General features: G+C 34.6%; 1 protein-coding gene across 6 annotated transcripts in view; it reads right to left on the bottom strand.

The window, feature by feature from the left end:
- Positions 1-2834: 2834 nt before the first annotated feature.
- Positions 2835-24059, bottom strand: part of LOC116338001 (protein tiptop) — a 156870-nt gene continuing 135645 nt past the window's right edge. For 5 of the 6 annotated variants that reach the window (XM_031763013.1, XM_031763016.1, XM_031763015.1 and 2 more), the window contains 2 exons: positions 11203-11524; positions 2835-7562 (listed from right to left, as the gene is read on the bottom strand). In XM_031763013.1, coding sequence (XP_031618873.1) covers positions 4265-7562; positions 11203-11524 — 3620 coding nt within the window. In that variant the 3' untranslated portion in view covers positions 2835-4264. Of the gene's footprint in view, positions 7563-7792; positions 7913-11202; positions 11525-24059 lie in introns of those variants that run through there. The other variant, XM_031763017.1, reaches the window with a different exon arrangement.

Here is a 24059-nt window from a genome sequence, read left to right as displayed (position 1 = left end):
CCGTGGACATGCGTTTTGTTCTTTTGACATTCCACTCACATTCAATGTCATATGAAATAAAGACAGGGTTTGTTCCGCAAATATACAAATATGAACCGCATCACAAGTCAAATTCAAAAAGAATAGAATTTTATTTACTTTTACTAACTCAAGAGATTTGGAAAAGTAACAAATATTATCATTGAATTGATTCTAACATTTTACTGTTGATATTCGAATAAAATCAAATATTTACGTTTAACTCATATTTACTGATGGCGCAAGCAGTTAAAACGAATGTCATGCAGTAAGCTAACTAATAGTTGATAAAAAAAGAAGAAACGCGGCATCTCCATCTTCAGAATAGCAACGGCTCACGTAATTTTTTTGAATTTTCAGTGGTTCTTTTATCATTGTTCAATTAACATGTTTACATTTGAAGTTAAATGGTTAGCTTGAATTAAACTAATAAATTGGGAAATAAATATTCGTTTGAAAATTATGAATTTCATTATTTTCAAAATTTATTTTATTTGAATGTTCTAGAAACTTACTAACATTCTCTCTATACAGGTATCATTTACGATTAACTTCCAGTATATCGATCGGAAGATAAAAATGATTATGAGTTTGCATCATTTTGGTCACAGAATGATTCACAACATATTGACTCAATAGTAAAACTTTGGTCTAAAAGTGATATCATTTTTAATCATTTTATAGCTGAAATAGGAGTTTTCCCGAAGTTAGGGCAGTTATTAGTAAACGATAAATCTTTCAATGTTTTGCTTGTAAATATTCGTTTGAAATTCAAACTTTGAATATACCGTCATTTCTGGAATGGATGTGAAATTGGAGATATGTACACACACGTGTGAAAGTGGATACGATCAGTCCAACGGATACTTTTTGTTTTATCGAATTGAAATTATCAATTTTGAAATATTTTTGCATTCTAAATCTATGAATTACAACAGAACTCGTAATTCTGCCAGTAAAACAAACGACAACCAAAAGATTTACAAAAGCAAGAAATATACAAAAAAGTTATTTTCAAATATTTACATTGGGCTGATATTTACTGATGTCGCAAACAGTTAAAACGAATGTCAAGCAGTAATCTAACAAATATTTGATGACAAAGAACAAACGCGGCTTCTCCATCTTCACAGTAGCCGCGACTCGCGTGAGTTTGCGTGAGTTTTTTTTTTCATTTTCGGCGGTTCTTTCTATTCAAACTTACCATATTTACACTTGATTTTAAATGGATTTAAAGAAGTTTAAACTTGTGACCGCATAAAAGAATTGACGCAATATACAAAGCAGAAAATATACTTAATATGCAGGTAAAACGAAATATTTCGATTTCATTGTTTACGATTTTAATCGTCATTGAATTAATATGATCCATTTGCAATTTTATAAGATTATCAGAACGAAATTACTGATCGGTATACTTTTTTGTTTACCAATTTTAAAAGTGTATTGGAAATGGTTTAATCTTGTATAGCTAAAATCAAATAAAACCCATTTAGTATGTTTTATCTTACCAAACTTCGTGAAGATTAATATAAATCTTTTTGCTGCTGAAAACAAATATGCGAAACGAATGCCAAATAATGATAAGCTTGAATTGAGAATTTTCGATATTTTTATTGAATGTTCATCTTGTCTAAATTTATTACACATGTTTTCATTGTTTTTTGTTTTAAATTAAGTAATTTAAATGGTAAGTTTATTAGAATTCATCTCATATTTGAATATTACACGTAAGACATAACTTTTGCTTTGCGCGATCCATTTGTTTTCTGGTTAAAATATGTTAGATAATAGTTATAATTTAATAAGTTTGTTCTTGTTTTGTTTTTATTAATTAAATATTGTATACAACACTATAGCTTGTCAGTTACCATATAGATTTAGTTTATTTTAACTAGCGAGAGTAGTACGTATACGTGTTTTTTTTTTTGTTTCATTTGTTGATTGTTTGTATACTTATTTGCTTCGTATCGCTGATTCAAATATCATCTTTTCAATGCGTATAATTTGGAGTTCGTTTGCAATTGCACATCCAACAAATTTTCGATGAAAAAGAAGAACAATTTTCATATAGAAATGATTACGAACTGTTTCCGAAAACATCGACTCTATTCAGACTTAAACACAATATGAAAATTGGTCATTTCCAAGTGCATGACCCAAGAAAAATGAACGGTAGGATTAGCATCTAGGAAAGAGAAAAACTGATTTTTTTGTTGTTGTTGTTTTATTTTCCAAATCATATTGTTGTTTTATATTTTCATCTCAGTTGAAAACTTTATTGCAATATTAATCAACATCATTTTGACTATGGTGTTTTTGTTTCATCTTTCAGAACGTATACTCGGTAGTATATTTTTTTTATTGATTTAATCGTATATTGGTTGGTTTTACACATTAAAACATTTTTTCTCTCTTTATTTAATGAAAATTCTTTGAAATAGATTGTTTTTTTGTTTGTTTTGCTCTAATCGAAAAAAGATTTTAAAAACAAGTAAAATCGGTATACATTATGTTTTGTGTGGTGAGCTTAAATGAGATTTAACCATCATCCATCCTTGTTATCGGCTTCAAAATCTATTTTTTTTTTCGTATAACTGCGTTACTATTATCTTCATTCCATTTTTATTTTTATATGCGCTGAAATGTTCAAACTTTGATTACTTTATTTAAAAATTTCAATAAATTTAGCTTAGTTAGATATAAATAATTTTTTTAGATTAGCCGTTCATATATTTCCCAACGAATCTGAACGTATAACTCCAGATGGTTTCAAACGGTTGTGGTTTTTGCTTATTTAATTTTGCGTCTAGTAATTTTTTTTTTTTTTGGTAAACATTTGAAATGAATTTGAAGTTGATTGAATGACGGTGTTCATTCAAAATTGGCCATATTATATTGGTAAAAATAATCGGAGGATTTGTTTGTCTTCCATATATTTGTTTTAAAAATTGTATACTTTATTTTTGTTTAGTTCGTAACTTAGTCATTTTGTTGTCATATGTACATGGCACGGCATTCCAAGCATTTGATGAAAATGGTATTTGGTGACAAATTCTCACAAACGATTGTGCTCTTTGTTAATGATCTCTTTTGTCATTTTTCTTCTACCAAAACACGGTCCCTTCTGCACTTTTTTTTTGTTTGCATTCAGTACGATGTCTACATTGCGTATGTGTGTATGTGTGAAAGATATCTTAAAAATACATTTACGGCAATAGTACTAATAAAATTATCGGAAATACTTTATTAATAATACATTTTTTCTTAAGCTTAATTAAGTTTGCTTGTTTTCTTCATTTTTATTAATTTATAATTTGTAGTAGAGAACTTTTCGTGCCATTTTTTCTTCGATCAATTTTTGTCAATGAATTCAGTTTTTAATATGCCAGACATAGTGGAATACATTAAGGATCAAATTATGCACTATTGAATAATATTTGTTTTTCGTTAAGAAAGGAAATTTTAAGTTTTTTTTTCTGTATGTTATTTTGTCCACAGGAATATAATACTTCCGTTCTTAGTTTCGATATGTGCCATCACAAACTTATCCAAGACCTTTATAGATTTGGTTAAGTTGTTCTTTTCTTAATGATCCAAATCAAAATCTAGTTGAATTGTTGGATTGTGCTCAACTTTCCCTTTCAAGAGTTATCTTTTCTGGATATGTTTCTTTATATCTTTTTTTTACAATAATAAGTTTATTTTTGTGTATTTGTTTTTTTAAAGGTTTATTACCGCTATTAATACACGGAAACAAAATTGGTTTGTATTTTGTAAAATATGCATGAAATCTTAATTTCAGAATACGTATAGCAATCGTTTAATGTTTATCGAATCTCATCGTTATTCTTTTTTTTACATCAGCATAAAATTATACGACGAGTTTATAATTGCTAAATTTCATTCAAGAAAAAGACAAAAAAAAATTGTATCAACTTTCATATTTGCTATCTGAAATTGTAAGCAAGCTTAAGTATTGAATAAAAGAGCTACAGAATATGCAAATCGAAATGTTGCACGAATTTTACGTATAACTTGTTTTTTTTTGTGTGTGTGTTTTGTTTTGCTTCGCTTCCCAACTTGCAATGCAAACTTACATTTTATTCATAATAATAGTATTGTTTTCAAGATTGCGTATAGAAACATTTGTTTGATCATTATTGTGTGCTTGTTTCTCTTCTCATTTTATAAATCGAAATGAACTTATAGCTTATGATTTGGTTCTCTTTTATGATTTGGAATGTCAGACATATTTTGATGATAATTGTTTCGCTAGTTCGGTGTACTTGAGAAATTTTGAATGTGGACTTTCTTCGAAATTTGCACCTGAAGTGGATGATTGCGAAGCATTTGATGTGGATTGATGCGAATTCAATGCAGATGCTGGCGGTGTTGGGCTTTTCGAAAGGCGATTATTTGGCAAACCATTTCCACTGCTGCTGGTTGAGCTTGATACACTTCGCGGTGAATGGGCTTGTGACGGTGGTGTTCGACGTGAGGCTGACAGTTTTTGAGCTTTGGCAATTATCGGATCAAGTAGATTATCGTCTTTAACAAAATGTACCTTGGATAAATGATGTCGATAGGCGCCTTTTGATGAGAATGGCGTATCACAAAATGCACACTTGATTGCTGAATCGGCCGCATTGACCATTCCATCATTACAAGCCCAACTGAATGCTAACATTGCACCAGACGCAGTGCTTGGTGTATTATTCTGTTGTACCGGTACGGCCAAATTTTGACTGTTGTTTGCCTTATTTATGGGGGCATTTTCCGTTTTATCACACAACTTCTGTAGCGCGGCTAATGGATTTGAATTGTTTTTCTTGCCACTTTCAACGGTTTTCGTAGATGCAGTACCAGCCAAACTGTCAAACATAGACGATAATGCACCCAAGCTATTGGTCGGAATTGATGATTTCGACTTTTTTGGATTAGTTTCAGGTGTTGATCGCGGTGATAGGGCATCACTGTTTGGACTTGCAAGTGGTGTTCGCTGTTCATCGCCCGAATTTGACCGCTTTGAACTTAATGCAGGACTTAACATTGCACCAGCACGTCGTTCGTTTGCATTTTCAGACCTGTCATCTTGATCATTTTCGTCGTCTGTCATTTCTTTTTTTATTGACATGGAAGACATATCGGTGTCTTTGCTTGTTGATTTGGCTTTGTCTTGATTATCTTCGGGGTCTGTTTTTATTTTAAGTGAAATTGCTTCATTTTCATCGTTATCATCACCATATTGGCTACATTTATCGGGCGTATCGCGAGGTCGACCATTGTTCACAGAGTCTGTTTTACGTTCCGGGGTCATTGATGTTTCTATAACGCTACTACCACGATCGGATACTGAACTTGATTCGCTTGCACTTCGCTCGCGATGACTGTATGTGCTGGACGCGCTTTGTTGAGAGAAACCCCGTAGCAAATTCATGGTTTGTGTATCGATTAATGGTTTTGTATAATCAACACTTTCGTCAATGCCTAAACGTTTCAGTATGCTTGATCCGAGCGGTGCATTTTGTTGACTGTTTGCAGTGAAATTACTAGTAACATGTCGACTACGTGTGTCAAAACTTTTTTCAATCAGTTGTTCGATTGCATTCAGAACTGACGGTGAACCAGTCTTATCACCGGATGTGCTTGAACCCTCTTTTGATGACAAATTCGGTGACATTAGACGAGAACTTTGTGATGCGTTACTATCATCGCCACCAATACTCTTGCGACCATCTCTTGGAATTGAGTCTGGCATTAGTATGTTATTTTTTAATAGATTCCTTTGTGCACTCGATTCGGCGGCCGCACCAATACATTGACGGATATGTTCAACGAAAACGTTTGTATCAATTTTATCGCCGCATTTTTCACATGTGATTCGTCCAGAGCCAGCATCTCGCAATGTTTTTGTTATTGGTGAATTATCACCATTTTTATATTCATTTTGTGCACGTTCAATCTCTAATAATTTTCGCACAGGCAATGACTTTTTTCGTTTTTCACGTGTTTGACGACGTCGACCGCCGCTTTCCGATATTGATCGCATAATGTGCTCTTTGTAATGTGCATTTTTAACCATGTGATTGCTCAAGTCTTTTAACGATGAAAATGCCTGATCGCATACTTTGCACGTTAGCACCGCACTCACTGTACTTATATTTCCGCTGGCCGAATTTGAACCATTCGAGCTACTATTATTGGCACCACCACCACTGGAACCACCTTTCATATCGTCGGAAGACTTCCACGAAATAATTTGCTCCTGAGATATAATATTTGTGTAATGTTGTGTCTGTTGCATGTGCGTTGTCATTTCGGATAATGACCGGAAGCTTTGGCCACACCACATACATTTTAGGATTTGACGCGTTTGTTCGGCTCCCTTTCCCAACCAAACATCTTGGCCACGAACCAGTTTACGTGGTAATGGCATCGTTTCTTTTATCATTAAATGGAGATCAGCTTTTGATGTTGAACTTGATGTGGATGACGATGAATTTGAAGCTGCATGATTTTGATTTGGATGCGAATTATGAGGTTGTTGTGACTGATGATTATGACCGCGTTGGCCATCCATATTAACGCCAAGATGTTGAGTCTCTTTCATATGAATTGTTAGCGTTTCGAGTGTTGGAAAACTTTGCTTACACCACACACATTTGAACACATCTTTCACTGAATCGGCACCTTTGTTTAGCCAATGCGATTGCCAAGCACTGTGACGACCAGTGCTCGGTGTATTGCTTGATGAACTTCCTGTAGTTGATTGACGGCCAACTTCATTGCCACCCAATCGACTCAATTCGGACATTTTTTCCAAAGCCTTGGTTGCATCATTCGGTGTACTCATTTTATTTTTCAAACCATTCCATTCGGATTGGTGTTGCGATGCATGCGAAAGATGATGTGTTTTTGGCGAAGGACTAGTTGTAGATGCATTTGTGCCAGCAAAGTACGGTGCAATTGATGGAGATGACCAAGGCGAACCAATGGGTGGTTTGTAGTCCATTGTTCGCGACAATTTTCGGCCATGTGATGCGGGCGGTGGCAACGGAGGTGAATTATTACACCTTTTACGTGACACAGACAAATCAAGCGGATCATTGTCTGATTTTAGATTACTATCATCGTCGTCATTGCTTTTGTTGTGTTGGTCTCGATCGATGTCATCAAAGTCCTGTGATTTACGCTTTGTACTAAAATCGAGAACGGGCGTATCACCACCAATTGGTGATTGTAATGGCAAAAATGGTGGTGATGCATCTCGTCCCAGACCTAATGCATGTCCGCCTAGTAACAAACGATTCTGTTGAGCCGCAACTGCAGCAGCGCCCAAGTATGCGGCCATTGCTGCTGATTGTGATGGTAACAATGCAGCAGCTGGTAAAATCGGTGGAATCGGTAATGCAAGCGGACTTGTCGCTGTGCTACCAGCCGCATTTGATGATTGACGATCAGAATAATTTGAATCGGCCGAAGGACATCTTCCTCCACCGTTTGACGAATTACGTGACGAACATCTCGGGCTTGAAGTATCTCTATAAAAAAAAATACGAGAAAAAAAACACAAAAAATTACATCAGCACAAAATAATCATAAAAAAATAAAATAAATTTAAATACAAATAGTTTTGCTTGGATTCACTGTTTTCAACCAAACAAGATAAAATTATTTAGTAAATCTCTCAATTCAATCGCATTGAAAACATTTCAAATTCATGCTTTACCGAACTAAGCCCAACTAATTCACATTTTATGTTTGTATTTACCTTGCACTGAGTGCTTGACGATAAATTTCCAACATAACCGCTTCGTGTAACATCATTTGGTCTAGTTGATGCATTTGCGTTGTTTCTCAAAAAATCACTTGATTCGAAATTTTTTTTTTTTTTTTGGTATTTAAAAATATTGGTTAAATTTTATTTAACCGTATTCACAGCAAATTTTTCATATCAAAAGTCTTTTGAATCGACGATTTAAATCAATAATTGACGTATTTATTATATTATAGATATTTGTTAAAATTTTCTTTTTTTATCTCTCGATTATTGCACAAATATTTTTGATCGTCGTTTTTTCTCTATATCTTTTATTTATATTTCAGGCCGAGGTGAAACTAAAACATTTTGAATTTGTAAATAGCATAAACAAAGAGATCGTTGATTTCATACACGTTTAAAAAGCTTTTTTATTTTTTCATTTTTTTCTAGTCACAATTCAGACACATAATTCTCCTTCGACTCGCATAAAATGCGTATACATTTCCATTTGATGTTTTTTTTTTAAATGTGTATATTTCCCAAAGTAGTTTGCTCTTGCTGCTCTGACCTACCACACACAACTACACACAATCCATTTTCCACATTTATGCTTTGGCTCTTTCTTCATTCGTTTCTCTTAATTTTAACTTAATGTGTCGATTCGTAAAAACTACACATAATTCCAATATGACGACTACTGCGATGATGACGCTTCACAATGGAACCAATTCCACAAATATCCAAACGCACTTGATATGCTTTAACATATAATTCGATATCGCCATCGAGCATATACATATAATCGATGAACGCTTTACGCGAGAGTGTACAAAATGAAATGAAAACAGAACACAATACACAGCACAGTGAATATACACAGGATAAAAGAGACACAGACTCGTTGCTTATTTCAAACACTCTCCGATTTATGTTCAACAGTGTTAAATGGTAATTGAAATGCTATTGAAACGCCGAAATGTATAAAACGCTCTTTCTCGACCGGCTGCCTATTCACAACTGACTCCGAATTTTGGATGGATTGAATGCATAACATCAACACATGAAGCGCGTCAACGCGATACGAAAATGATGAAAAATACAGAACCAAAAAAACATCAACACACAACAAAATATTGCGCTCACTCATTCACTCACTCGTCATATTCAACACACGGAGTTCGCATGCAGTGAACGTTACGTCGTCGCTGTCGTCATTGTCGCTGTGACCGTCGTCGCTTTTGCGGTGCGTTTCCAATATGAAGGTTCGTGTCGTGCCTCATTTTGTCCGTGTGGTTCGGATGGTTGTGGACGTGTGTAACTGTATGCATCGAGTAAGAGATTAGCTTTTATAAATGGACGGATGGGTTTGGCATGTTATTGTGTGTACAAAAAAATCCGAACGGATAGAAGGGAAAGGGAAAGAAATGAGAGAATGAGCGAAACACGTATAGCTGGAGAATCGAAGCAAATGTTGATTGTTACTCCTTTTGGTATCATCGCACATATATGTATTTGTGCATACGATCACAATCACAATTATACCGAAGCGACTATACACATACGTTTCAAACCGCATGGAAAAAGAGAATGGCGGGGAAAGGCCACGATAAACCAAATGTTTTAGTTTCAAGCGATGTATTGAAAAGACGGAGAATTCGGCGCTTTGCATGCATCCATCTGTTGTTTGTGCTGCATACATACGAAAACAACAAAAAAAAATGCTTCTATGTTAGGCGATGCTCTGTCATTCATCGTTAGACACTCTCTGAGGCAGAATAATAAAGAATTGCTGACGAATCAACACTCAACCATAAACAGAATTGTTTTTCATTCGTCTTGCATAAACAGTTCGCGTCAATAGTTTCATGTCAAAATCTGTGGCGCCAAATAAAAACAAAAAACACGTTTTCTTTCACTTTTTTACAGATTTTTTTCCAAGAAGAATAGAAAAAAAATGTAATCAAACATTCGAGACAGATCATCATCAGCGCTGGAAATGAATGCAACAACAAATTAAAATCGAATCGGATCAAATGTTTCGGGAATCATTCTCACATCGCTTGGCGAGTGCATCAGTTAATTGCATCGATTATGTGTGATGAAATTGGTGGAAAAACTGTGAAAAATAAATTTCATCATTTCGATTACAATTTACAAATTTTAAACATTTACCGAATTTTAGGCGCCATTTCACGGCGTGTTCGTTTTTTTAAACTCGCTCATTCATTTTATTTAATCTCGTTATTTTTTTTTTTTTTTTGTTATCTTTCGACGACCGATGCGTTGTTACTGTTAATTAATACGGTAAATTTATTGATGCGATTGAATTTTTTGATTTGTTATTTTGTTTCGGAATATTAAAATTTATTTGCTGTGTGTTTGGTTTGTTCACTGGCATCGATTTTGTTTATGTACCATTCCGCCAGTATGATGAGAGTGTATGTTTATGGACGGCATATGGACGGTTGTTTACACTTAATGTAGATTGGTACCAAAAGAGAATATTTATTAATGAGTTTGCGTATTTTGTACAAAATAATTGAAATGTTGGAGTAAAAAAAAAGACTGAAACAGCGAGACGAAAGGAGAACGACACATACCAACCAAACAACCAACCAACGAAAAAAAACTCCCACAACATTTATGTACAATAAATTTTTTTGTTTACAGGATTCCATGTTTTTTCACTATTTTGTAATCTCGACCAAATGATTCGTGTGAAAAACAACAGCAAACTGTTAAAAATATACAAAATATGTCTGATTGAAAATATTATGCGCACAGCAAAAGACACATCAGACCTGGAATTATGCGTGTGTTTTTTTTTTTAATTTACTCAAAATCACATCGATGCAATGAGTAACGAAATTTCATTTAGTTGAAAATACTACGCTATGTTTTACCACCAGTTAGGTGGTTACCATGGAATGTCAGCATCGCTTATTTTATTTCAATTTTCATTTTTTTGTTGCTACTAAATTCGTTGAATTAATTAATTAGTCTTCCCCCGGTTAATATTCATCAGCACAAAATTAGTTTGGTTGTGGTGATTTTCGATTTTAATTTTCAACAGTTCCATTTAACATCTCGCATACAAATTATTTATGAAAAAAATGCAAACCAACCCCAATCACGAAAAAATAAGCAGCAAATAAACGAATAAATCGACTTGCAAGTATTAAATTTGAATTTATAGCGTGTGATCACAACAACGAAAATTGTCGAGGCGCCTGAAATTCAACGTAACATTCACCACCGTATGAATGTAAGGCAGTAAATGCATGAATCAACATATATGTAAACTTGTATGCATATAAATTGTACAGTTTTATTTTAATAGTAAAAAAAAAAAATCATTGTTTGGTTGAAAACGAGACCAATAATTGTACAAATACATATATAAAAATGAGGTTGCTTACCTTTCGGCCCGTTCGGCTACAGCATTATTTGTATCGTGGATAAATGAGGCTGGAATATTGCGCTCAACATCGATTGCTGGCAATTGACGTTGATTAAGATGATGGCGACGACTGTCAATGGACGAATTGAGTTGCTTCTCGTTAATTGCATCAATTCGTGGCACTTGACTTTTGATTTGTGTCGTTGAGTCTTCGGCAATGATATCGGATGTTGGTGATTGCTCTTCAATGGCAGCTGATTCGGATAATGGCGAGTCATTCACTGTATTCGCATGACTTTGATTTTCATTTAACAACCCATCAGGATTTTCAACGTCATTGTCTGAAACGAGATGAAAAAAATATACATGTTAATTTGATTCAAGAAATAGACAGAGTTTCAAAGTTCAATTGTAATGATTTGTTCAAAATGATGCCAAAGAAGATCTACCAAAATTCATGCAAGTATATTGATGGTTATTGATCTATACATATATATGAATCAAACCATGGATGGGATTTTTTTTTTAATTTTTAGTGGTGCTTTTTGAAATGGATAAATCACTATAAAATCAACGTCATTTTGGGATTGAATTTGGAATAGCTTCATCCCTTTTGTTTCACCGTACAGGAAATGCAAAACAGATTGAATGAAAAGTATACCGATACCAAGTGAAGTGAAGTATGCTTGTTTGTATGTGTGTGATTTTTGTTTCAATTTGTCTTCGGTTGTGGACGTAACAGCAAAAATGCGCTCGATCAATTGTACAGTGGTTGCGCGTCTCTCTTGGGATGCTTAACCACCGATTTTACTTGGTTTGTCGGAACGAATTCCTTCACTTAACAAAATATAGATACCTTTTAAATGAATGGATGGGATTCAGAGACATTACGAACGAATTGTGGAAAGAAGGCAGAAAATAGAGATGGATAGAGAGAGAGATGGAAGGACGAATAGTTAAATGTGTTATCGCATCCACTTCGTTTGCTTGTACACGATAATGGACTGCGTCAGTGAAATTTTTCGATGCTTTTGTTTTTTCTTTCTCTTCATTTCTCTTCACTCTTCTAGTTTTTATATTCACCCTATTGTTCGACCTGTCTACTTTCTTTCTAGCTCACGCATTCCATGCCATTCATGGCACAAGATGAAAAGAGATAGCGATAGAAAGAGCAAGTATGAGAGTCATCTTTTATTTTTCTCGTGATTTTGTGAACGAGGATAATGCGATTTATATACGTATAGTTCTGCTTTGCTGGTTGTTGCCATTTGCTTTATGAGCAATGTAACGTGCATTTGTATCGAACGCAAATATTTGCTTCAACTTCATTCGTCTCTCACTACTGGTAGCTTTGGAATAGCCACATCCTGTTCTATATTATTCATCCATCTCTCAGGTAGAAACGTGTGTGTATCGACATGAATGTGTCTATTTCCGACATCTTTTTACACCGAATCTGAGAATTAAAAGTGAAACGTAGGGAAAAAAGTATAGCTATGAACGCCGCGTTCTAATAACAATGCCGGCGAATTGGAGAGAGAGAAAAAAAAAAACAACTAAAAGAGGTGAATTGGAGATCGTTTAGCTCTCCCTCTTGTCATACAGGAGGGAATGGCATACATATTACACCTTCCATATAATAATAAAAATAAATAAAAGTGAAGAAGGGAAATACATTCAGCTGTAGATACATATCAGCGAGATTTCTTTTATCCTATTTGTTGGACAGACAGTTTCCGATATGCACTCTATGTATGGCGCTCAATTTGAAGAACGAATCGATGAAAGAAAAAAGACACACACACAAAATCGAAGCACACAAAATCCCGGTAAAAGCTATCAAGTTAGGCATTAACGCGGCTTCGTAACCCTAGTTGTAGTTTATATTAAAACGTGGACATTACACGTCGTAATAATTTTTGACGACGACCATAAAAACAAATGTTTATTGCGGCACATTTTTTTTTTGTTTCATCCTTTGTTCATCCTTGTTCACTTACGCAAATAGAAACGGACATACTAAATATGTTGTGTGTGTGCCACAAAAAGTGAAAGAGAAAAGGAAAAAAAAGTGGAAAAGAAAACAACAGCATCGACCAATTTTGCACACGAAATGTAATTAGATGAACAAAAATCGGATAGTATTTTATCTTGTCAAATAATCACGTACGTTCTAATGGTAGCTTCATCACCAGCACCAATCCACACGTTGAACAATACACAATGTCAGTGCTCGATATTAGAATATTCGGACGCGTGTGTATGTGTTTGTGTGTGTGTGAACCTTTGATGCGTTCGAATGAGAATAAGGTGCTGGACATAATAGCAAATATTAAAATACATATATTAAGGAAAATGTTCACCGGGATCAATGGCGATTTACTTTGTATATTTTATAATTTTATTTCTTGAACAGCATTCTATCACGATTCCAATAGATATGTGAGCATGATATTTGCGTATGTTCGCAAAGATGAAATTGCAGTGCAAACAACATATGTATGGTTAACGACCACGACAATGGCAATCATTCGGATGATGATGAAAAAGTGGTGGATAGAAAAAAGTCAGAAACGAAGGAAGAGAATGGTAGTGTGAGTATTTATGTTTATGTACGAGAGAGGAAAAAAAATAGAGAGATGAAATGACAAACGAATTAGACAGACAACAGCATATTGGTGATGGTATTATTTGAATTGATGGAAGAGTATTTTCTAATAGCACCGTTGGGGTTTCAATTTTTGTGTATGGACGCACATTGGCATTGTGTAATATTGCGGCACATGCATTGGATATAATCATAAATATGCGTTGTCTCTTCACAATCAAACGTGAGTGTGTGTGTGCAAGCGTGTATTCATCGTGTATTACCTTCAATGTAAAACCAAAGAGCCAAAAAAAAAAAAATATATACGAAATAATATGAATTTAGCACGCGTACGCAAAAATGAATAGCAGTAAAAAGTAAAAGGTTGATTTGAGTTGATTGCGCGCGCGGTTCAAATTGACGCTTTTGATGTGGGTGCGATATGCAGCTAGTGCGACCGCGTTTATTTGTGTATGCGTTCTCATTTCATTCAAATGTATGTTTGTTTCGTTATCTACGACTATGATTATTGTTATTGTTATAACTGTATAACTGTTATTATCATTATTGTTTATTATATTACATATTTATTTCGGTCGCTCTCTTCCTTTTTATCGTAGTGAGCATGCAATGCTATTGTCGACCGCACAGCACCAGTGCCGCTTATTGCTCTTTGTCGTCGTTTATTGTCATGTAATCTCATATTTAAATTATGGATAAAACATCCAATATATATTCGTTGTGTTGTTTTGTTTGTTTCCATTTGGTTTTTATATTTGTCTCTCATTGTTTTTGTCCTTTTTATTTAGCTTCATGATCTGATCATTTTGTCTCTCGAGATATTTTTGCCATATGCGCAACGCACATTATATATTTTAATTTTTGAAATTTCGGTTGATGAGGTCTTTCATCTCTCGCCAAGATTCCAATACACATTACAACGAACTTGCAGCAGCATCTATGGGAACAGACACCAAAAATGTATGTGGACGCAATGCGCTCGAATAGTTTTTAGCTTTCGCAGTATTCATTCGAATTTCGGAACATACTTTTAAAAAAAGTGTCAATCATTGGTTTTCATTGAATTAATTCGGACATTTGACAGTTGCATGGAATTTGAGCACGATTGGTTTGCCAAAATATCTTTGTCAAAAATGCCAATAGATGCATGCGAACAAAGGAAAAGTTTAGAGTAAATCAGTCAATGAATTGTGTCTCATGAAGAACTATAAATTTAACGATGTGATCGAAAATTCACCGCATCACTTTTCATTCGACACAGATGCCAAATTCTAAGCTCATGGGTAAATCGCGAGAAAGCAAAACCAATCCATCTTTATTTGGATGAAATTTTGCATTCAAACTCTTTTTCATTCAGTCAATGCATTTATTCAAAAACAATAATCATGCGGAATGCTGGACAAACTTAAAAATTCTCAAGAAAGGCTAACAGTTCGTTTGTTTCTGTGGTTTATTGTCATGTATAATGTTTTTTTTTTCTTGGTTGGATGGTTGAATCCAACAATGCTCCGTTCGGTGGATTTCCTTAGAAAATACTCTTTTCTTGATCGATTCAAATTCTCGTAAAGTGTACATATATATGTGTGTGTGTGTGTGCATCAAACGAAAAATAACACCATCCATTTGAGTATGGTTTTTCATTGTTTGTTGTGCTGCTGAAGAGTGTGAGGGCTAGTGTAAGCATATGCTTTTATTTAGATCGCATTTATACTTTGACTATAGATATTTATACAAAATAATAATAAATCAGATGTGTCGTGATAAAACCACTGTATATATCGTAAAACTGTTGGTTCGATGTTTCGTTGGGTTTTTTACATTGCTGGGCATACAGAGCAAAGCCAAGACATTCAATACGATACGATACACATTAGTATAATTTACTTTTGTTTAATACAGTGAAATTTGCAACAACCGAAAACGACAACGAGAAAGACATCGACGACCATTTTCAATAACTCTAATCAATCCCAAACCATATATCACCGAGAGCAGCTCACACATATCCTCAAAATGTTTTGGTTATTCGGTTATGTATCTCATAATGTCGGTATACAAATACAACGCTATCATCGAAGATAAAACAAACTGCACAAGGAGAAACGCGCATTCCGTCGAAATAAAAGGACCGGGCAAAAAAAAAACAACAACGATGACGACGACGATGAACAAGAAAAAAACATACAACACGATCCGCATCAACCCTATTGTAATTCGCATAAGCATTGTTGTTGATACGATACGATTCGATTCGAAATAAAATCGACTGCATTTAGATGGGAAAACAAATGAAATCACAAGAAGACACAAAACGGTACAGTACAAGAGTGATGGATCTTTTTACACAACATGGGAGGAGAAGGCAAAGCAAATCGGTATTCGGACGTATATTATATTGGATTCATGATGACATTACCCGCGCGCTCGAAACATATATACCATTTCATCTCTCTTATTATATTGCCAATGAGTAAAAGTAAAAAAAAGCCACTGTGTGATAGCTAGCCAAAACCAAAATTACGTACACTTTTTGCTAGTTTTTCGATCGGGTCCATCACTCTATCGTTTCTCTACAAACAAACGCGACCAAAGAGATTTGTTTGATATTGGACTATAAATTAGTCTTTGGTAGAGGATTGACTTCGATGGATGCAAGTGAAGCAAGAATGAGAAAGTGACCGAAAACACGAAAAAAAGAGAACATATTCACCAACCAAAAACAAAATGAACTGCGCAAACATTTGCATCTTCACTGTGATATCAATCTTTCTTGTTGTTTGTTGTGTGTTATTTTTGAATGCTCATTCTTCTGTCGTTGCGGTATTCATATGCGATCGAAAATGATACCGATATACAAAAAATCACAGTAAATCGCCACAAAAATGCAAATGAATTGTTTGCTGAAAATAAAAAACAGCGAATGGCCGAATGAACGATACACACTCAATGTGCCCATAGAGAAGCTGCGAACAAAGGAAATCGGCCCAAAAAATCACAATTTCTTGTCTTTCTATCTCTGTTCAGTAGTAGCTGTGTGCAGCGCAGCTAGTGTGCAGTGCAAGCGATTCGCATATATTAAATTATTGATGCGATGAAATCGAACGAAGGAAAGAGAGAGAAAGATAGTATGTGTATTGTTGCTTCACGATAATCTCATATTGCAACATTATTGTTTACATTCTTTGCTCTTTGTTTTCTTCCATAATGTATTTTAATGTGTAACATTGTATACGCATTCATTTTCACCACCCTTTCATCTTGATGTACGATATGACCATCGAGTATATATTGAATATTCTCTGCCAATGATGCGCGAGGCCGATGTGCACAGTTTTGTAAGAACTGTTGTGATCGTTGGTTCGCATGCATGACATTTTTTTTATTTCAGACTCGAAATGTATCAGCAGCATAGCGACAGCTATCAAAACGTGCATAATGCACATACGCCCGACTCAGCTCAACTCTCAACTCAGCTCGAGTCTTCAAAATGAAATGGGAATGTTTTGTGTATGTGTATACGAATACGATGAGCACATACGACGCGAACAAGAGTGAGAGAGAATAATGATAAAGCGGCATATATCATTCTAACCTGATTTATGGTCCATTGTTTCTTCGTCGATATTACATTTTCTACATAAATAAACTTCAAATCGTTCGGATTTGTTCCTCATCCATTTCATTGTGCATGTCGCCGTTTTTGGTTTGCTGATGGAAATTGAGAAGTATGCTTCTCAATATTATATGTGGTAATCAAATTAATGGCAACACTAAAGATAGAGACACGAGATCGAAGGAATTTTTATTCCTTTTTTCAGGCCATGATAATCTCTAATAATGCACGATACGACAATGTGACGCAGTAACAAAAAACGCGCGCGCTCGCGTACGCTTATGAATAAGCAACAGCAGTACGGTGTATCGATTTCAATAAATTTTCAAGTGTCTTTGTCCTCCGATTTCATGGCAATATGGTATCAAAGCAAAGAAAAAAAAACGAATTAGAAGGATTCTAAAAATTTCAAATTTTCACATCGTGCTCAAGAATTGAGATCTGTGGATATCAAATTGTAGAGCTGCACTAATAAAATTTATCACTTCGATTTGGATATTGTGTTTGCATTTCGGTGCCGTTTCCGAATGCATTTTAATCTGGAAAATGCATAAATACATCCAAAGCTCGTTTAATTGAATTTAATTGCCTATTTAGCGTAACCAGGAACTAGCGGCAAGACCCATGCCATGGACTTCAACAATGGTTTGTTGCTGCGTGAAAATGTCGGCTTCAAGAAAATGGAATGAGAAATGCAAAAGCATTAAATTTGCATGTTTCAACATTACAGTTGGAGCCATGTTCTCCACATATATGATTACACAAATACATACATATACATATATGTTACTGGAGAAAATGTAACGGTTTGCCAGACATTCCCTCAACTCAATCGAAGTGGTAAAATTGAACACAAATTTGCCCCATTTGTCGCTTGACATATTCATGTACAAGTACAACATGGTGAATAGTTCCTATTCATTTCATCGACAACATTTGCTCAACAAACATTTCACTTTTCGTTTCGAAAACTTTAAGATCATCATTCGCATTTAATAATGAAATCTCACTTCAGGCGTTTCAATCATTACTGCTCGAAATGTTACGTTATTCAATAGTGATGCGTCGTCAATAGTGAATTACATTAAGCGATTTGATAGTTTAGTGTAATTATTTCTTCATACTCACATCCATTTCAATGCATTATATGTATTAGATGTACAAAATCGCCATCGCTTTCATGAGCAACAGAAGAAATGCATGCCAATGTCATAACGGGGACAACCGAAGTGTATTTAGTGCCATCATTCTAATTTACAGACTGAGGAGTAATACACACAAGGCTGTGAAGGAATGAGTGAAGTGATGAGAAGATTAAATTGAATGTCGTATGCGTCTTTTCACATCATGGATTTTATTTCTTTGCATATCTTATGCAAATGATGCACAAATTCAATCGATAATTATTTATTTAGATTTAAGATTCTGTGACAAGCAATGAACCTGAAAAAAAACCTGAAGAAATAGCATGACGGAAAAGTGAAGATGACAACATGTCAATATGAACGAGCGACAAATCGTCGCCACTTCCAATTTTCCCTCCTTAGTCACTCAAAAGCATTATCCTTTATTTTAATTTTTTCTATATATTTTTTTTTATTCGAGTCAAGCAACTCATGTCAGACTCTCGGCGGCGTTCTAATGATAACTTCTAATATAGATAAAAATATTTCATGAATTCGGTAAAAAAAATACGAAACAGTTTTCAACCAAATAAAAATAATTAAGAGAATCTGTAATTTTAAGTTAATGCGCATGGATATTTGTTCGAGCAATAGAAAAACGTGGATATTTCTATCATGCGTTCATATTTTTCGGATGCGTGTAATGCATTGCAGTACAGTAAATTTTTGTGAATTCACTTGATTTTTTGTGTTTACAGTTGGCACAGAAAGCTCTTCATTTCTTGAAAAGTGCTCAAAACTGTCATTCTTCGGTCGTTTTTTCTTTCTCTTGTTCTCTCTCTCTCTCTCTCTCTCTCTCTCTCTTCTTTCATAAAAACATAAAAATGGATTGAAGTTTGAAAAGAAATTCAAAGCTCTTGTTAGTTGCGCTCTTTCGTTCTGGTTTTATATTTAGTTGCCATTTGCGGATTTGTATACATGTGAAATATCTTTTAAGCATGGAAACTTTGCAGTTGAATGTTTCTGATGTTTCATAGAAATGACGGATTTTCTGTTCATCATGCTCATTGTGAATTTCTGAATAAATGCAAAACTATCTTTTGGCTATACTGATTTGTATTGCTCCAGTTTTGATTCCAACGCAGTTCAAAGTATTTCATTCCCTTTTTTTCAGTTGAAAAGTACCTAAACTAACGTCGTTTTAGCTGTTGCTACTGCTGTTGCTGTTGTTGATGTTTTTGTGTCGTACGTTTGATTTACATGTACTTGGAGCATATTTTTATTGGAGTATGAGTGTGTGTTGTGTGTGTTCTTTCCAATGCTTTTGTCATATGTCTGCCTTTTACATTGCTTGCGTTTCTCGATTGATTTGAATCAAGCGATTCATGTGTCAGTCACAGCGATTTGGTTGTCACTTGCTTTTGTCAAATGTGTGCTTTATGCGTATCCCACGTACATATTTTAGTTTTCACAGCTATAGCACACTCACAAGTCTGCCTACCCCATTTCTTTATGTTTGTTTGATGATGATGACGACGATGATGATGTTGATGTGTACACTTCATCCAATTCATATCGGTTTTGTCATCGCTAAACCGCATATTAATACAATTTTACTGTGCCGAGTCCGCAAAACGAAATCGATATTTGTTTACCCTAAAATCACATAAACCAAAACTCGTTTTTTTTCGTGTTCGTTATTCGGTGGGTGTCTTTGTCTCTCCTGTTTAGCTTCAATTTTGATAACAAATTTACGGATTTGTAATTTGCAACGCAAGACAAAAACGAATGATGTCTATAGCTCTGCTATTGATATTGCTATTACCAACAAATTCAGATGATGGGCACGATAAAAATGATAATTTCTGTTTTGGATTTTCTATTATTATGTCGATCTCATTAAATGCAAGGGCCTATTTAAGATGATGAACGTTTTGCTCGCCAACAGTTTTACACAAAACCACTCCGTTTACCGCATTTCAAACCCAATTCCTTTTCTATTGATACGGTTTCATCATTCTCTCCTTTTGTAGTGTCAGACGTCAATCAAGCTATTTCGTTCTTATTGTTGTTTTGCTTGTTTTGTTGTGTCAATAATTTTCCTATCCTTTTGCACGATTATATGGAACTCAAAGCCGTAATGATTGAAGGCATATTTAACAAACCCATCGTGCTTTTGTCATGCTAAATATTGAGAGAATTTTTTGTTTGTTTTATAATCAAATGTATTTACAACGTCATTTGAAATTTAAGTCTTATAGCTACTTTTCAAAAAGTCATACACCCATTTATTCATCATAAACTGATGAATGATTTTAAAGTTGTGGCCTTGATGAGACCACGACTATTTCATACAAATGCACAAAAAGGATATAAAATGACCAATTTATTTATTTACTTTTTCCTTTCGTGAAACATTTTGCCCAAACACCTTTCAATTTTTCAATGAATTTGAGAACGGAAGATTTGAGTCCTTTATCAACTCAATCATTCTCGGAAGGGATCCTTCAAAATTCCATGCGTGCGTTTCAATTTTCCATGCTTCATTGACTATCAAAATACTATCGACTACACAATGTTTTTTGAGTATGTTACTTCAGTCATAATGTCAAGCACAAATAACAATCACATCACTCAGCACACATATTGCGAGTTTCATTCATATGCAGAATTTCCTAATGTCTCCATTATGTGGCAGTTTAATGTAAATGCGCGAAAGCGAATAAAAAAATAACATCACCATTATCGTCGGTCCCATGGCTGTCTAAATGTGAGCGTATGTCTGTTGTGTATGTGCGTCGATATAGATAGAACGCGAACATTTAGCACAATGAACTTGTTAATGTCAGTATGTGTTTTTGATGCTGTCAGTCAATCCATTCAAATGCGGTGCGTTTTTTTGTCTCCCGCTCCGTATTTTGTTGTTGGCGTGATAAAAATTTGTTTTTGATCATATGTCTGCGATTAATATTAAACGCGGACGCTTCATGTCTTTTTCTAATTTTGTTTTAGGTCCAATCAAAAACCTCATCATCAACAGCATTTTTACGACCGTTGTATTGAGAGTCTAACACTTTACCGTAGGATGGCATTTCATGACTGCCGAAATAAATGCGTTTATTATTGTACAACAAATTATTCCATCAGTTTGCGTGGTCGAAAAGATTTACCAAAATGGCAGGGTGTTTGGCTTGAATTATCCACAAGTCTGTGGATCTGAATTGAACATCAAACAAATTTATACAACATACAATATTCGCTTTTGATGTGGAATGTCTAAAACATATCTTTGTTCTTTTCAATCTGTGACACTCCTATGTTGATTGTTAAGGACAACCGAAATATATCGATATTTTTATGAAAAAAAAAAACAACAACAAAAATAACATACCGTCAAAGTAAATGGTTCCCCTTCTCAGACTAAAAATATTTCGTATCAAAGACATTGATTGACACTTTCTCTAAAAGATTCCGACTCGACGGGATTATCGAAGTAAAGATTCACTCAAATTTCTGCACACGCTTTGAAAATCTTTGAAAATTATTTTAGCTCAACTTGGCTGATTTTTTATTTTAGTTTTTTTATGAATTGATGACCAAGATATAAAAAAATGTGTAAAAAATTATACAAAGTCGTTTTGGTGCCAAGTCCCATCGACTCACACAAGTGATGTCATATTATTGATTTTAAGTTGCTTCTTACATACAGATATTGAGCAGTGGAATTTACATTGTACAGTCCAAGACTTTTGCATTTTTCAATTGAAAGGGTCTTTTTGTTCGATGCGATACCGATAAAATTTTGAATAAACTATATACGATAATTCTATAGATTTTGAATGTGGATTGGAATATGGCCATGGTCTTTTTGCTCGCTACTATTTTTCTCGTTTTCTTTTTTTGCTATTTTATAAAAAAAGGAAAACATATCAGCTGCAAAAGCATTGGATTTTGCCAATGACGACGATAGAAAGTCAAATACATGTGTCGTCAATTCTATGAAAATAATTTACATATTTAAGGGCGTACTTCTTTTTATTCTTGCATGCCATTTTGTTACTTCATGTTTATGCTTGCATATATGGTATTTTTTCTTCAATTTCTGATTCACATTTGTGATTTTTTCTTTATGCAATCGAAGTGATCCGAAATTGTGGTTTGTCTTGAAAATAAAGTAGCCGCAGTAGCTAGAAATCAGATTGGGTGCAGAAATATTGATGATGACTCAAAATTGATAGAATGATCCGATGAACGCGATTTTCACGGAGAGGCCGATAGAGAGAATGACAGAACAAGAACTACAGAAAAGATGTAAAAATCATTCGTCGATTTTACAATGGAGAATTTTATTGTTATTGCAATATACATGTTGCATTTTGGATTCTTAGACCAAGTAAACCACATGCAAATAAATTTCATGTTATTGAATCGCTCGCACGATTGTTCGGTGTGTGTGCACCCGATACGTTGGCTTGTTTTGTTATTGGTCCACATGCATTCCTTTTATGCTTCTCTAGTTGATTTTTTTTTATCTTATTCAAGAGCGAGAAAGACAAATATAATAAAAAAAAAACAAGACGAAACAAAGAAAAATCGTTGCTTGCTGCGTTACATCTCCAGCTCAGATATCATGGCATCAGTTGCAAATATTGAGCAGTGAGCGCACCACCAAATGGTTAGTGCGATGCATATTTATGGTATGAATTACAATTTACCAGTTTACTTATTATTTGCCGCATACGGTGCACGATGTGCTCGTATCTACGTGCACTACTGTCGTTATAAAATAGCATTAACAAGACACGAGCAGCAACTATGTATGCGATTCTTAGGCTGTTTGTTTGTTTTGTTTGCCGTTTTTTTTTTTGTCTATGTTTCGATTTCGCATATTCGAGTGACGTACGGCAGCAAACTCGAGATGAGAAAGAGAGAAAAAAAAACTAATTACACTGATTTATGTAACTATTGTTTATTGTATTATGGTGCGGTTTGGTCGCTACATTTACTTAGATAGTTGTTTGTTTTTTCGAGACTTAACTCTCGGTGAATAACAAAATCCATATGCACACGTTTGCCATGTCAACCAAATGTAATTGACAATTGCTGGCCATGGATAACGAATAACGATACATGCAGCCAATTGAAAAGCCGATCGCCACATATAAAATTGTGCACGGAACGTGCGATGAAATTTTCCGTCGTTCAATTCGTTCATTTTTTTTGTGCAGTCGGGCAATTTATTGGCGGGTCAGCCAGTCGTTGTGTAGTAGCTTTATTTCATCGAAGATCCCGAACACAGTACACATTATCTACATGCATTCAATATAGTATACATATAAATTCATTTGCCGCTGTTATACATTACCACATTACGATATTTACTGAAGGTTTCGATAAATGAGATCTACTGAATACACACACGTCGCAGTTTACATTACTTCTTCGGATGCTATCACCGCGACAACCGTATCACGGTGAACAAAAGTGTTCACAAAACGAAAACTCCGCCCAATGTTCAAATCGACTCTTGT

This window comes from Contarinia nasturtii, unplaced genomic scaffold (genome assembly GCF_009176525.2).
Source record: "Contarinia nasturtii isolate CC-2019 unplaced genomic scaffold, AAFC_CNas_1.1 Cnas_scaffold_350, whole genome shotgun sequence".
Lineage (NCBI taxonomy): Eukaryota > Metazoa > Arthropoda > Insecta > Diptera > Cecidomyiidae > Contarinia > Contarinia nasturtii.
This window is presented reverse-complemented; position numbering and strand designations above follow the sequence as displayed.